The sequence below is a fragment of the Alnus glutinosa genome, chromosome 2, assembly GCF_958979055.1.
Source record: "Alnus glutinosa chromosome 2, dhAlnGlut1.1, whole genome shotgun sequence".
NCBI lineage: Eukaryota > Viridiplantae > Streptophyta > Magnoliopsida > Fagales > Betulaceae > Alnus > Alnus glutinosa.
The window spans coordinates 30,466,896-30,482,493 of record NC_084887.1 but is presented as its reverse complement, the minus strand read 5'-3'; the positions used below and the strand labels follow the sequence as shown (position 1 = coordinate 30,482,493).

General features: G+C 33.2%; 2 protein-coding genes across 3 annotated transcripts; one reads left to right on the top strand and one right to left on the bottom strand.

The window, feature by feature from the left end:
- Positions 1-259: 259 nt before the first annotated feature.
- Positions 260-2,170, top strand: LOC133861578 (putative transcription factor bHLH086). Of its 2 annotated transcripts, XM_062297371.1 has the most exons (6): positions 462-577; positions 679-905; positions 1,133-1,237; positions 1,354-1,419; positions 1,574-1,639; positions 1,771-2,170. In XM_062297371.1, the coding sequence occupies exons 2-6, from the start codon at positions 696-698 to the stop codon at positions 1,888-1,890; spliced, it is 567 nt and encodes a 188-aa protein (XP_062153355.1). In that variant the 5' UTR covers positions 462-577; positions 679-695; the 3' UTR covers positions 1,891-2,170. The 2 variants fall into 2 exon arrangements, with proteins under 2 accessions (XP_062153354.1, XP_062153355.1); XM_062297370.1 differs by having other exon boundaries at positions 260-905.
- A 12,848-nt stretch (positions 2,171-15,018) lies between these two features.
- LOC133860492 (putative F-box protein At1g67623) lies at positions 15,019-15,435 on the bottom strand. The gene has a single exon (XM_062296083.1). It carries the CDS (start codon positions 15,433-15,435, stop codon positions 15,019-15,021), a length of 417 nt encoding a protein of 138 aa, XP_062152067.1.
- Positions 15,436-15,598: the final 163 nt, after the last annotated feature.

The window sequence follows — 15,598 nt, the reverse complement described above, 5'->3', positions numbered from 1 at the left end:
GTCCCTCCAAATTGGTCCAGGTTCCTGAAAGTGAGCCTAGCAAGATTGGAATCTCAGACACGACGTGGGGTGGAGAAAGATCCGGCGACCTTTTAGCAACCTCACTCTCCTCTCTTCTATATTCACTTCTGCCAGCTAACAATCCCAACACAATTAACTAATAATATATGATCGACGATCACATTCAACTTCATAACATGTACATAAATTTTATATATAGACTTCATGATTTCCTGTGTTCCCGGCCATGACCATTAAATTCTATCACCATTAATATAATACGTATTCGTTTAAGTCTCTACAAATAGGCCCTCCCTAAAGCTCTTACTCAGTCATGATCTGCTAGAACTAACTAGCTAGCTAGCTATAGCTCCAATTATTATACTCTCTCCATGGAACTAATTTCCTCGCCAGGACATTATTCTGTCGACGTTGATGAATTTAACAAGGCAATCCTTGGAGAAGAAACCTGCTTAGAAGGTGGGGTTTTCGGTCCAAGCTTGCTTAGGACTACCGCAAATTATCATCAGCCTGAACAAGCTAGCGCTCAATATTCCTCAATAGACTTCAAAAGCGGGTACGCTAATATCATGCATACTTGTGAATCTTTACTTAGCTTTGAGCAAAGTGAACAACAGGCTTCTCAGAATAGTTTCTCCAAAATCAATAATCATAAAGCTGCTGAGTCGTACTCAATGTGGGAGGGTAATCCACGGCTCTTGGAGGAGCTCAGTTGTTTTCAGACAGCCAGCAATTACAGCTCCATTACCAATACCACAACAAAAGACAGCCAACAGGGAGATCATGGTACATATGGATGGTTATACTCTGAAGCAACTGTGGTTGCTGACAGCATCCAGGATTCTGGAACACATCAAACATTCTTCAATAAGCGTGCCCATATGGTAATTTTCTTCAATTTTGCCTTGCACTACAAACACAATCAATTTTTGCCAGGCCTGCATTTCAAAATATCTTAGAATATATATTGATGTTGGTGGCAACCATACATGTTCCATATTTTTCCAGTACTTTCAAGTGCATATTCGCCGTACTTGAAAGTACATGTAGTTGAAGATATGAACCACTACAATGATATTTGGTCTTAATTCTGGTAAAATCTTTGTTAAAGGGAGAGAGCATGCCAGCTCTAAAGAAGCAATTTACCACTGCAAATAAGAAGCCCAAGCCAAAGTCAGTCAGTTCGCCAAAGGACCCGCAAAGTATTGCAGCCAAGGTTTGCCTCATTAATCTCCCAAGTTGTACCTGATATTGATAAACAAGTTTTGAGTGAAAATTAAGCAAAAGCAATAAACAAATTATCTCAGTGGTGAAAGAATGTTTGTCTTTCAGAATCGGAGAGAGCGGATTAGCGAGCGGCTTAAGACACTGCAGGAACTTGTACCTAATGGTTCCAAGGTGAGCTTGTTAATTAATTACCACTACTACCATTAATTTTCTGCATTCTTGCTTCTCTATACCTCAAACCAGAAACTTATCATTCATTACCTTGTAATATTGTATTTCTGTTCAATTGTTTTCTCTCTAATTATTTTAATGTTGCCTTGAGCAGGCTGATCTGGTTACGATGTTAGACAAAGCCATTAGTTATGTCAAGTTTCTTCAACTGCAAGTAAAGGTGTGAGTCGTTCAAGCATCTTTTTAGTTATATGTCGTTCTTCTCAGATTTTTCTTTTTTCTTTTTTTTCCTCCCAAATCTATGGACGTGTAAACAAACAAAAACATATGACATCTTTTGTTGGTTTTTAGGTGTTGGCAACAGATGAATTTTGGCCTGCTCAAGGTGGGAAAGCTCCTGATATTTCTCAAGTAAAGGAAGCAATTGATGCCATTCTCTCCTCTCAGAGAGACAGGAACTCGAGCTCATGAAAGCTATGGTTAAAATAAGAAAATAAAGATCGAAGAAGAGTCAGAATACAGTAATAAAATCCAAGGATAACGTCTTTGTTTTGGAAGTTAGCACTCGAGGTCTAGTAAAAGATCAGATATATTACTTGGTAGATAACATTTTTTTTTTTCTGCTATTTTTGAAGCTCTTGTAATCACATTTCTAAGAAATGCTTATTTCGACTAGGTTTCTTCTTCCTTTATTCATATTTCATTTTTTTTCTTCTCTTAAGTCTCTTTTCATCACAACTTCGAGGTCTTAACTTATCATTCCATGTTTTCTCATATATATATAATGTTCTAATTTTACATGGAGTACTTCATACGCATTAATTTTAATTTCTCTATTTTTTTTTTAGTTTTTTTTTTTTTTTTTTAACTGGATGCTACATTTATAGTTGATCTCAGTATATTATTTTATCCTAATCCAATTTTGACAAGATGCATGTACTGTACATGCTTCTTGTTCTTGGGAAAGAAGCGTCCGTACGATTTTTTTGGTTGTATTACAGTATTGTGACTATTGTCGATGGTGAGAATAGTATTAAGAAACAAATTTAGGATGAAATTAAAAAATGGCCGTTGTCATTTTCATTGTTTATCAAGACACTCTATTGGTTTTATAAAGTGATAAAATTGGGTTCCTAAGCTTTCTAACTTTAAAAGATTAGTCCTTCCAACCATTTACCGTATTTGTTACTTGTATGAAAATCCATGTAAAACCAATCAAACGTTGTCATATGTGCATCTTTGCCACATGAATATCGCTTAAAAAATAAATAAAAAAAAGAACGAAGGGGTAACAATGGAGAAAATTCTCTTCTCGAGTGGTGGTAGTTTATGGAGAAATAAATCTCTTCCTAGTTCAAACGTGATTCAATAGGTTCATGTTCTCTAAGTTTACCCTAAACTTGTTCGGACAAGGATTTATGGCTCATTCGGACGAGGATTTTTATTTTGGAAATATTCTAATTAAGTTCTATTGCAAGGTGGGGGAGGATCATCAAGAACCCTATTTACACTTGCGGAAGGGATTTTTCCCATCACCATCGCCACCCATTTATTTTTTATTAATATTATTATTAATAGACGAAAGAACTAATCTTATATCCCCAGAAAGCCTAAAGACATATGTTATCACTTTAATTTCTAAAATTCATTTTTGTTTTAATTAACCCAAAATTTTGAGATTTCCAAACCCAGAGCTCTTGATTTTTTTTTTTCTTTTTAAAAAAAAAAAAAAAAAGAAAAAAGAAAAAGAAAGAAGGGGGACCATTTGGCACGTGTGAGTTTTAAATAATAGGGTCACATGGCCAATCACATGCCAAATCCCACAAAAAGCGGTTTTTGTTTCTATTGGGAACCATATTATGGTATATATAGAGTACGCATATTCTGGAAGAAACTCAAAAATAAATTAATTAAGCAATCGAATGTTAGCAACCAATTTCAATATATTGTACGAATTTATCCGGATAATTCGACCATCACTTGGACGAATCTCTTGAATTGTCCTCATCCACTGCACCCTCCATCGATCGATCTTATATTATATATATACGATCGAATTACTACTTCTTGTCCCTTCAAACTTAATTATATTATTCAATTAATTCGATCGGTGCTTATATACTTATAACTTATGGAGATCTAGCTAAATTAAAGCAATTATTCAATATATTCTCTCATTAATTTCCAGAAAATAATTAGGCAAATGAAGGTGTTGAAATTAATGCTTCATTTACTAAATATTAGTTTGCATTAATTAAGCTTAATTCCATTGCATTCTATCAATTACCATACAAAAGGATCGAAGAACATATTAGGCAGCTCTGTTTGTTTCGATTGAAAAAGGCTTTTAATTGGCGTACATGGTCATTAAGCTAGGTACGTAACCGGCCGGCTGTTTTTGTTCATATATCTCATGCTATATATATACATAAATAAATAAATATATATAAATGGGATAAATTTGATCAAAAAAATTGCTTTGATCGAGAACACTAGAAAATCCCTAATCTGAGTGTACGTTAGCATACACACAGGTTGATCAGCTAGGCTAGCCTCCACCATAACTGAGATTTTTCAAAACTTGATAAGATCTCTTTTCTGCGAGAATAAATAAATAGCTAGCTCTACGTACAATATTGACTAGAATATATTATTTAAATTAATCGTTGATTTGGGTCATCTTCCTCTTCTGCATGCATATGCAATTATGCATGCAGCTGTCCGGAATTCCATCCAGGCATTTACTAGGAGATAGTGATGATGTGTCTCCTTGACAGCACAAACTTCAAATATAAATTCTCTTGTTTCCCCCAGTTCATTTGGTAATCTCTTTAGTTTATTGCCAAATGATTGAATCGTGTCTTTCTGGCCCGTACTATTTCTAGATAAGATAGAAAACAATTAACAGGTAATCTTTTTTTTTTAATCCATAAGAAAATATTAATCTTTTTTATGATTTGAATTAAGTACTTCATATTCGCTCCAAAGAAAATAATGTTGTATTGAATTTTAATTGTCAAAGCCAATAAAAGATACCAATCATGGGTATTTCTTTTTTATAGAGATCCGGTGGTGCAATAAAGCTTGAGAATTGATGGATCTTGATCAGCTGATCTTTTTTTCATGGAGTTAGAATTTTCCTTGGGATTTAATTAACAAAATAATATTATATTTTTAGTAAATTATTATATCTTGTGTAGTTGATTTATTAATTTATTCTTTGGGTAAGTTGACAAAAATTTGTGCACAAGTTAAATAAAAATATATATATTTACTTAGATGTTAGAATTTTTTTTTCTATAACAAATTAACAACTGGACAAGTAGCCTATTCTCTAATTTGTTTTGCCAAAAAAAAAAAAAAGAACAAGTAACCAGAAGAAGAAGAGGAAAAAAACCATTGCATCACCTATCCACACCATGTGCTTGAAATAAAATAAAAATAAATAATCAAGAACAAGGCATGATATATGCTTTCACTTAATTACATGTCTACACAAAAACAATAAATCACCTAAGCAGGCTAATAATTTAGTAAATATTGTATTATCTGTCAATGTAGGCATGGCTTGTATTGAGGCTTAACATTTGTGGACTAATAATTAAAGTAGTTAACTCTATTTATAACCCGGTCAAAATAACGCAATATGAAGAAGAAGAAGAAGATTTATCCAACACCAAGTCTCCTAGATGTTTTTAGTCTTATGTAATATGTAGTTTTATAAATTTTACATTTTTTGTTTGCAAAACAAATAAATAAAGAAAAGGAAAAAATTGAGGGCATAAATAGAGAAAACAACAAAGAAAAAAAAAAAAATACGAAACTACTGAGAAAGAAGAAAATTTTTAAATAACAGTAATTAGCCGACTGGCAAATGAAGGGTGTTTAAAAGTTTACGTAGACATGAATAAGATTAGAAGTAACCAATTAACCAATGTAAAACACTTAAAATTATAGCATATCACTACAGTACTCTCAAATTTGACATACATGACGACCCACTTTAATAAAGCAGTAGCAGCCAAAGGAAGGATCAGGCCCATCCCTCCCCTATGTCTTCCCCCTGTGTGAGCTTGTGTCAGAAGTAATTAAGGCTGTCGAGATTGTGTGTATGAATTGACTCAAACTCAATGAAGCCGGCCTACTTCGTAATCATTTGCTGTTCAAGAGAAAAGCTATTGTTATGAATTTCAGGAAATAAGACAAGCTGGTAAGCATGTAGTTGCACATGAGTGACCAGTGTGAAATAAAGAGCATATTAATAATAATAATAATAATAATAAGATAATTAATGGCAGGGCATGTGAGAGTGTGAGAGTAGGGAATGGCAGGTTTGATGCATGGTTCATATATATATATATATATATATATATATATATATATACTCAATTAAATACTCATGGTTAGAACATGCACGTGCGAGATTAAGTGGTTGAGAAATATTGTTGACACAGGAAAGGGAATGGGTTGGGTAGGGGTTTGAAAATCAAGTCCTAATCAATTAAAGAGTTCTGTGTATGCTCATTCATATGCTCAACAACCCAACCTAGGGATGGTGATTGGTCAATAATTTAATGAACATTTAATTTAATGCTCCAAGACTGATTTCTTGGTGATAAAAATATTGGTGGAAATTAGGGACACGTTTACGTTTGGTACCCAAGAATAGGCTTATGAATAAAATAGCTTTTTTTTAAAAAAATAAAAAATAAAAATACTTATTTCATTGTTTTGTTAAATTTTCATTATTGAAAATATCAGTTTCTAAGTAATAGTTATCGTTTGATTGGGTTTACGATTTTAAAAAGTACAATTTAAAATAATGGTTTTAAAATATGCGATTTAAAAAAAATAATTTTTAAAAACACAGTTAAGCGTTTGGCAAAATCGCAGTTTAATCTTTAAAATCGCAAATTAGCCTTTAAAATTCTGCTTTTTCAAAAAAGCATCATCTTACCTGCGATTTGAAAAAGCAAATTTTCTACATTTTCAAATTGCAATTTTTAAAAACGCAATTCATTAACGATTTTATGTTCTGCAATTTAGTTTAAAATCGCACTTATCGTCTACAAAATCGCAATCTCAAACGCACCCTTATTTATTTGAACTAAATAATAGTAATTTTTTTTTCAAAAGCCCAATAATACGTATTCTCGGCAACACTCATCGGTGGTGGTCCCGGCTACACCGAGCGTGCCATTCGATGGTTGTAACCACCAAATTTGGTGGTCGCAACCACCACACCAGGTGGTCCGACCACCCTTAGCGGAGTTGGGGGTGGCACTGACCAGGTGGAGGAGGTGCTATTCCTGTATTGTTTTTGTAACACCTTACTTAAAAAACATAAATTAAAAATATAAAACCAAGTATAATGATGATAAAATTCAGTGAAATAGTACCTAAATGGGAATACTTAGGCAATTGATTAATGGAGTAATTAATGTGCTAAAGTTAAAGATAGGTTTTTCAATAAAGGCAAGAAAACACTGGAAATGGCACTCATCGAGCATCTATGGGTGGCTACGACGTGCGTTTCAAAAATAGTTTTTTAGATTGAATGAGTCATACGCCTAATTTTAAGACTCATAGCAAAAGTTATGCCTATTTTATTGCACATTGGGTGATGTTGTCCACAATTAATGGGGAAACCGTGTTCGAACACCTTGCGATTGGAGTTCAAACATGACAACAAATAAGGAGCATGCATAGCATGAAATACATTAAGTGAGGTCCTGTTCAAATGGCTTGAGTGCCATTCGAACGCATTTAGATCCTCCCCGATTCAAATCAACGGGAAGGAATCCAATTAGTGTTATTTGAAAAGTAAATTTATCTCTAAAAATATAAAAAGATAATTTTATTTCTGAAATAAAACTATGATTCTCAAGACCCATGTCCCATTCAAACGGGATGATGGAAATGCATAATCACATGGGGAGATGAAATGAGATGTCAGAGACGGGTGTAGATGCTTTGCTTTTCAGAAAATGCACTAAACAGTCCTGGGCCGTTTGTCTTGAGATTTGTACTGATAAAATATTGGACGCTTACGTGTCATTTGCTCCTTATCCAACGGTTAAGATCTCTCATTCCACCAAAGCCAAAAAAAAAAAATACTGACTACATATATAAATTCACGTGAAAATCAGGCTTTATAAAATGGGTTCAATTAACCCAATCCCCAGTCGAGTTGGAATGGAATGAATCAAAACAAGTGATTTTTTTTTCTTATTTCTTTTTTTTTTTTTTCGCTTCTTCGGTTGCTGCATTTTTTTTTTTTTTTATATGTCCATATAAGAGTGGAAAGGGAGATTCGAACTAGTGACCTCCGCTTCATGAAGCGTGGTCTACAGTATTCGGCCGCTCCTTCAATTCTTCTTTTTCATTTTTTGTTTTTGTATGAAAATAATAAGAGAATTAATTGTTTTAATAAATCCGATGTGCTGGCCTGGAATAAAACGTGGCATTATATTGGCGATTGTGGCATGGGAAATCATTAATATGGTAAAACTCATGTTAATTATTTGGACTTGCTATTAAATCAACCCAACACCATCTTGTATACCCATTGTAGAAAATGCAACCTACCACAACAAGGAAAGTAACATTGAAAATGATTGGATTGGAACCTTCGAAGAGAAGCTGTACCACCAACTCCGGTAAAAGAATATTTGGTGGACACCAAATTAAATAAAAGTTGCGACCAAATTTAAAATCTCCATAAACCAAAATAAGATTTTAACTATGGAGGTCTATTGCAGGCGAAGCGGGAGAGTCGTAGATCTGACACATAGATCAAAAGGAGACAGCAATAAAAGCGGCGTGTGCACCACACTCGCGCCATGGAGGCCCATGGTGTGCACGAGCAGTGGTGGGGAACATTGGTTGAAGCAACAGATGCCAATAGTGGTGGAGGGGTGGCATGGCACACGGGTGGATACTTCCAAGTTGCAGAAAAGGGACGCGTGTCTCCATAGTCAAGAAGAGGGCTTATGATGGGGGTGGAGGTGGGGGCGCAAACTTCTCCGGCCTCCAATGATATTGAAGGGCTTATGATGGACAAAGAGGGTTTAGCATGGCTTGTGATGGACGGAGAGATGGGTTTAGCTCAGTTTATATGGACCAATCCTAAATCCTTAAACTGCAAAGGCCACAAGCACAAATTAAAATGGGCTATGCAAATTTTGGGCAGTCTTCATATTATACTTTTAATTCAGTCATCTCAAAGATTTTTCTTTGCTTCAAAAACCATTGCACCCTTCATCAAAGCAAACAGAGTTTTGAAACAAAATATTGACTTGGTTACATCAACATGAAAATATGAATAAGCATGATCAGCATGTTCACAAGTGCTCTAGAGTCATAAATGGAGGAACCGGTTCCTTATTTAAAAGGGATAAAATTGTCTAAAAAAATTAAATAATTATTTTGCCCTTCTTAATTAAAACAAGGAACGGTAAGGATCATATTCCAACATATATAAATGAGCTTGCGACTGCATTAATGCTCCCATCATATACATTTTTCACATTGTTATCAATGATTTTTTTTTTTTTTTTTTAAAAAAAAAAAAACAATTTCAACACACCATAGACGTGACGTATGACTAGGAGTTAGGAGTGGTTTATCAAATTAAGTTTTACTTGATTCAAATGATCGCCAACAGTGAATTTAAAAGTGGTTTTAAGCTCTTCAAATTTATTTGATCTACCCACCCAAAGAGCTAGTAAAATAATATAATATATCAATATAAAGAAGCTTCCACTTTAAGCAATTTCAAGTAGTCTCAAAAAAAAAAAAAAAAAAAGAAAAGAAAAGGGGGGTGGGGATTAAAAAGGAAGCAAAAAAAAAAAAAAAAAAAAGAAACACGAGGGAGAACTTGGTAGCAAAAGATAAGCCTTGTAGGAAAATCACTTGAAGCCCAAGAAAGGAACCGATGAAACAAATATATATATATATATATATATATATATATTCTTTTTAAATATTTTACTTTTCCTTTTTTCTTCATTTAATTTGTTTCCATACACATTGCAATCAGGTGGGTTAACATGTTTTAAATACATTGTCCACGTGATAATCATGACATTGGACCAATTATTGTCCTCAGAAGGGATGGCTCAAGAGTCGGTGGCTTAATGTCCATATTTTATAGATTTAAAAAGTGGAGGGGGAATCAGGACCATAAACGACGAAGCATCAAGAGCTTGCTTCTTTTTTTTCTTTTTTTCTTTTTTTTTTTTTGCAATTTATGTGAACTCACTTTATTAGAAACAAGTTCATCTACCAATGAGCAACAAATGAGGGACAAAACAGATTGCGACAAATCCCCTTTCCTGTTTTCTCTTATTTGATTTTTTTTTTTTTTTAAATCTTTCATATTCAAAAAAAAAAAAAAAAAAACTCAAAATATCTTCCACTATCATTTCTTAAATATCATTTCAAATAAATGATAAGAAAATATAAAGGAAAAAAAAAGTCTTTTAAATAAATGCTAGATGAAAGATAAATTCTTTTATATTAAATTAATGTCAAAAGAAACAAAAGTGTTACCCTAAATTTAGGGTAGTACTTTTGGTTCATTACAACAAGAGAGTCTACTGCATTTTTCTTTTTTCTTTTTCTTTTTTTAAGAATTTTTCTTATATTTAAGAAAGAGAATAGGATTTAAAGTAGAGCTGGCAAAACGGGTCACCCGACACGACCCGTTAAGACCCGCGACCCGTTTAGCTTAGACCCAGACACGACCCGTTTATGTTAACGGGTCGGGGCTCTAGACACGACACGAACACGGTAATTTCATGGGTCACCCGACACGACCCGTGAAACCCGTTTAATCTAATGGGTCAAATCTGGTCGACACGACCCATTTAAAAGAAAAAATATATATATCTGCAAACATATATAATATATTATGGAAAAGAAAAAAAAAAAACAAAAATACCCCACTTAATCTCAGATTCACAGCCTCTTCCAAAATCAAGAAAATCAATACAACAATCGAATGAAAATCAGCTATATAAGTTTATCATTGAAAGTTAAAGGACCATGTCATCCAAATTATTTATATATATATAGATCATCACAAACGGGGCTAGTAATATATATATATACTCACATCGTATCCATCTGATGAACCATCCAAACAACAGAACAAAGCAGAGCACCCCTTCAAAGCTACAAGAATGCTATGATAATCCAAAACATCTACAGAAAACACCTTCAATCTCTCCTCCACTCGTTCCATGTTCCTGATTTTCTTCTGTATCTCTGTCTCCCCTGCAAGAAAATCAAAATATTAGGCCCATCCATATATATCAACGTACAGAAAACAACCTCAGAAACTCCAGAGGTTCCTCAAAAAACAGAGAACTTGCACTGTTTTTAGATAGCTGCTTGAACTCTATACCCTCTGCTCAATAATCCTTTGAGCAGACCAAAGAGAGAGAGCGTCGCTGCATCGAGCGGGTCTAGCGAGAGGAAGAAGAAGAAGAGGGGGTGGCGGCGGTGGTGGTGCGACGCTGAAGAAGAAGAGAATGGAAGGGGAGCGGGACGGCGCGGTGTGAAGGAGAAGAAAAGAAAACTGAAGAAATGAACTTAGGGCAACCGGTCCTAACTCCTAAATGGCTAAATTACAAAAATACCTAATAATCCTAAAATTCTAAATCAGATCTAAATATCTAATCTCATTTCCTTTTTCTTTTCTTTTTTTTTTTTAATTTTATATATATATAAATTTTAAAAAAAAAAAAAAGAAAAAAAAAAGGCTAATCATGTCTGGCGGGTCTCCCACGGGTGACCCGCAACCCGACCCGTCAAACTAAGATAAACGGGTAGACCCGTTTATGACCCAAACCCGTTTAAGATAGCCCCAAACCCACTAATTTCGTGTCGTGTTCGTGTCGGGTTGTCGTGTCGTGTCAAAATTGCCGGCCCTAATTTAAAGAGCTTGTTGCTAGTTATTTAAAAAGTTTTTTTTATATTTAAAAAATGATATGAGATTTAAGAAAGCTGTAATGGAAGTGTGCATAGGCAATGCATCCCTTCATGATTTTTTTATTTTTTTTTCATTTTTCACTATTTACTTATTTTATTGGGGGAGGGGTTTGTTCTGGAGTGTCGCTTGAAGTAGTTAAGTATATCTTACCAGCTCCAACCTCATAGCCCATAGGTTGTGCTGGCATGGTGGTAATGGTTCCTCTTCTTTTTCTTTTTTCTTTTTTGTTTTTTTTTTGGGGGGGGTGGGGGAGGGGTGCTCTTTCTTTCTTTTCCTTTGTCTCTACGTTTTTTATTTTCTTCTTTCTTCTTTTTTCTTTCTAATTTCCTAGGTACTAACTTATGTATATGAGGTTAATAATTTACCTAATGGTCTCCTCATATGTAAATGTCCCCACCTTGATAATAATATAGTAATATTAAAGACCATCTTTTTATCTTTTAAAAGTTGGCGTAACTTTTAAAATTATTATTGAATCAAAATTCAATAGTAATTCATCACAAATCAAATAATGATTTTAAGAGCGATATCATTTTAGGAGAATAAAAATAAAAAATAACTCCTAACATTACTTTATAATAATATGATAAAAACTTTTACCACCTAAGATCATCCCCAACAAGCTTTCCATTTCAAAGTTTGGAAATATTCTCAAAAGGCATAATTTATCAAACTCTCTTTCTTTTCTCCAAATTGGCTATTGTCATATTCTCACTCCAAATTTGACTCGCAACTCTTTTTAGCGATTGAGTTTCATCGAAACCTCTTCCACTTTCCCTCACTTTCTTCTCATATCTTCAGTTTTCCTATTTCTCTCTCTCTTTATTTGTGCATATATAGAAGCTCATTAAGATCCTTTTTTTTTTCCTCCTCTTTTGCTCTCTTTTTTTTTTTTTTTTTTGGGGGAGATTTGAGAGTTCTGAGTTTTTAATTTTTAGCGAAAATCTCTTTGCAATTTGGTTTAATTTTGGTTTTAGTTTCGACCAACTAAAACAAAAAAAAAAAAAAAAAAAAAAAAAAAAAAATTAATACTTAATTAAAGTAAAAAAAATATTTGAAGAGCTTAATATTTGGCGCTTGTGAAAAGTAGTTAGTTAAAATACCAAAAACATATTTTTCAACCAAACTTTAGAGAGCACATCATTAGGGGATGCACTAAGTCAGCTTGCTGACAAATCCATACAATTAAATATCTACTTGGATGATCACCAAAGCAAAATAAGTGACATGGATTTAGATTTCCTCAATTGCTATTTAACATTTTTATTGACTGGTTGCTGAGTTCATCTTATTCTCTTTCTCTTTCACCCTATTTTATTTGAGGAGTGGACAAGGCATTGGTCAGACCAATCTTAATTAATCCCATCCATATTTGTCTCACTTGTGTACTTGTAATCTTATTTAATCAATTTCTTCTTTTATGTCCCTTTTTAGCCATTCAAATTGAATTAACCATTCAAACACACACGACCAACAATATTTCCTTGGTCAATAAAGATTATCTCCACCTTTAAACAAAATAACTTTATTTTTTTTTATTCTTTATCTTAATATTTTCACTTTGACTATATGTCGTTAATGAAGAGTTATATGGTATTACTTAACAAATAATTTCTACTATTTTTAATAATAAAGACAAAATTTCCAAACACTTGAGCTATTTCTCACTCAAATGCTATTACGATTAAAAACAATTCTCATCTCAATCAACAACATAGAGAAAAGTAATGCTACGTACCAACTTTCCATTCCGATAAAAATTCGGGGGAAATTATTTTCCTTGACAAAAAGTGAAATAATATTATGAGAGCGGTCCTCAATCCTCATCCACTTTTTGTAAAAGAAAATTTTTCATATAAATGAAAAGTTGGTACATAGCATTATTCTATAAGACTATAATTTATTTGCAACAATCCAATAGACAGTTTTTATCATTAATTTATCCAAAGCAAAAGCAAAATAAATAATTTTTAAAAAAAAAATACCACTCAGTCACAATTTACCTTTTGGCTCTCTTTTTATTTTACACTATCTTATATTTTAGAAAAAACAATATTAAAAAGCCACCTCAGCTACTAGCCATTTTCAATAAAACCCCATAAAGTGATAGGGTGAAGTTTGAAATATCAAACTACTATTTTGTGTCAAAAATATCACTTTTATGTCGTTCTCCCTAAATTACCCATATTTTCATAATAACTAAAATTAAAAATTAAAATAGAAATGCCACTTTTTCAATCCGTTTGTTTAGTTATTTATTTTGATTTTAGTGGCTCTTATCCATTGGGACCCTTCGCCAATAAAGATTATCTCCCCCCCCCCCCCCTTTAAACAAATAACTTTATTCTTTTATTATTTATCTTAACAATTTCACTTTCTTTCTCTTTTTTCTTTTTTCTTTTTTTCTTTTTATTTATGATGAGGAACCTTTTAAGACATGGTCATTTCATGTACACACTCATATCAACCAAATTCTGGACACGTGCAAAGTTTCTCCTCTACAAGAATCAAATAAGACTCCTGCTTTGCCAAGCATTACAAAAAAACATGTGAATACTAACGTATAGAATTTTACACGTGAGTGATTACAGTAACGTGATAATTCTTTGACGCGTTATCACATTACTGAAATCTATAGTAACGTGTAAAATTTATTTCATAACTCTTTTGTAACGTGAAACATTTTATACATTACTAGACAGTAACGTAAATATATACGCGTTACTAAACACTAACGTGGTAAATTTATGCGTTACTCTAGAGTAACGTGCAAATTAACCCATTAGTTAATATATGACCTAGTAACGTGATATTGTTCACGTTACTCAATATATAGTAACATGCATAGTAATGTTTAGTTTTATTACATTATTGTCTTTGCCACATGTTAAAATTGAATATTTGTATGCATATAAACCTCCCTAATTAACCATATATACCATATGTTTTGTAATAGAGATATCTCTAAGCAAATTGTTTGTGGCACTTTATTACCTATCGCAGATGCAATAGTCTAACTCTTTTAAATAACCCCATGTAACGTAGATATCTTGCGTTGACATATTTTCACAAAGATGCCAAATTATACAATGATTTCATCACATAATATGATACTGCAAGAAAGAGTACCAAAAAGCACTTCATGATTGAGCTACCAACAAGAACTTCATGAGCTATTCAATTAACAAAAGGATAAATATATATTACATCTTCCACAAAATGGGAGTACCAAAATATACATTGTCAAGGGTTTGTAGACCAAAACACAAAAAGTAATTACTATAAAATTGTACTTTCCTTGTAATATATTATAAAACAAATAAACTTCATGATTACATCGGTAATACACACAACACATAAACCTATCATCATCGTCTTCTATATAGTCGCCGGAATTCCATCCGGACTGCCTTGCCACCAAACAATTTGGCGTTCTTCCATAGTTGCAGCATGTTTCTACATAGCAGTAGGGTTGTTGATCTCTGGCTATGTGATTTGTTGATCCAGATGCCTTGAACATAGCCTTTTATTTTCCTTCGATATTCTTTTATTCTCGAGCCTCTTTGCCAGCAAAAAATTAAAGAAGACAAAATCCGCAAGCCCTAATGCTTTAATTGACCCCCATAGCAAATTAAAATAACACTATGTATGTACGATGCTTCAAGGTGTCCCTTTTCAGAAGCTTTTTCCAATAACTTAAGCCCTAGTTTCGGATTCTTGGAAGTGAAGTATCCACGCATGCCTTCTCTAAATATTGCTTCTGGGTTTCCACTCTCTTTGCAACGTCTTAAGAACATAGCTTCAGCATTTGTAGACCAAAATAGCAGAATCTTCTCCAACGATACTTGTTGGAAGATATGATCCTCCTCTGCCAACCCGCATAAATCACTGCAAGTGAGTTTTGCCTTGAAGAGGTCGGTGAAGGAAGATGAATGAACCTTTGTAAGAACTTTCATCAACATGTCGTTTGGAAGAGAAATAATGTCAACCTTGTGCTTCTCTTCATTTAAATCGGTCATGTCGATATATATCTATAATGACAAGTTTAAATCAGTTTATATAAGCATATAAAAAGACAAACATAGATTCATACTAAAGTATTTATAAACATCCATTACCGAATTTAATGGATTTATACTAGTTTAAATCTAATTTTAGTATGAATCTAATGGATTCATACTA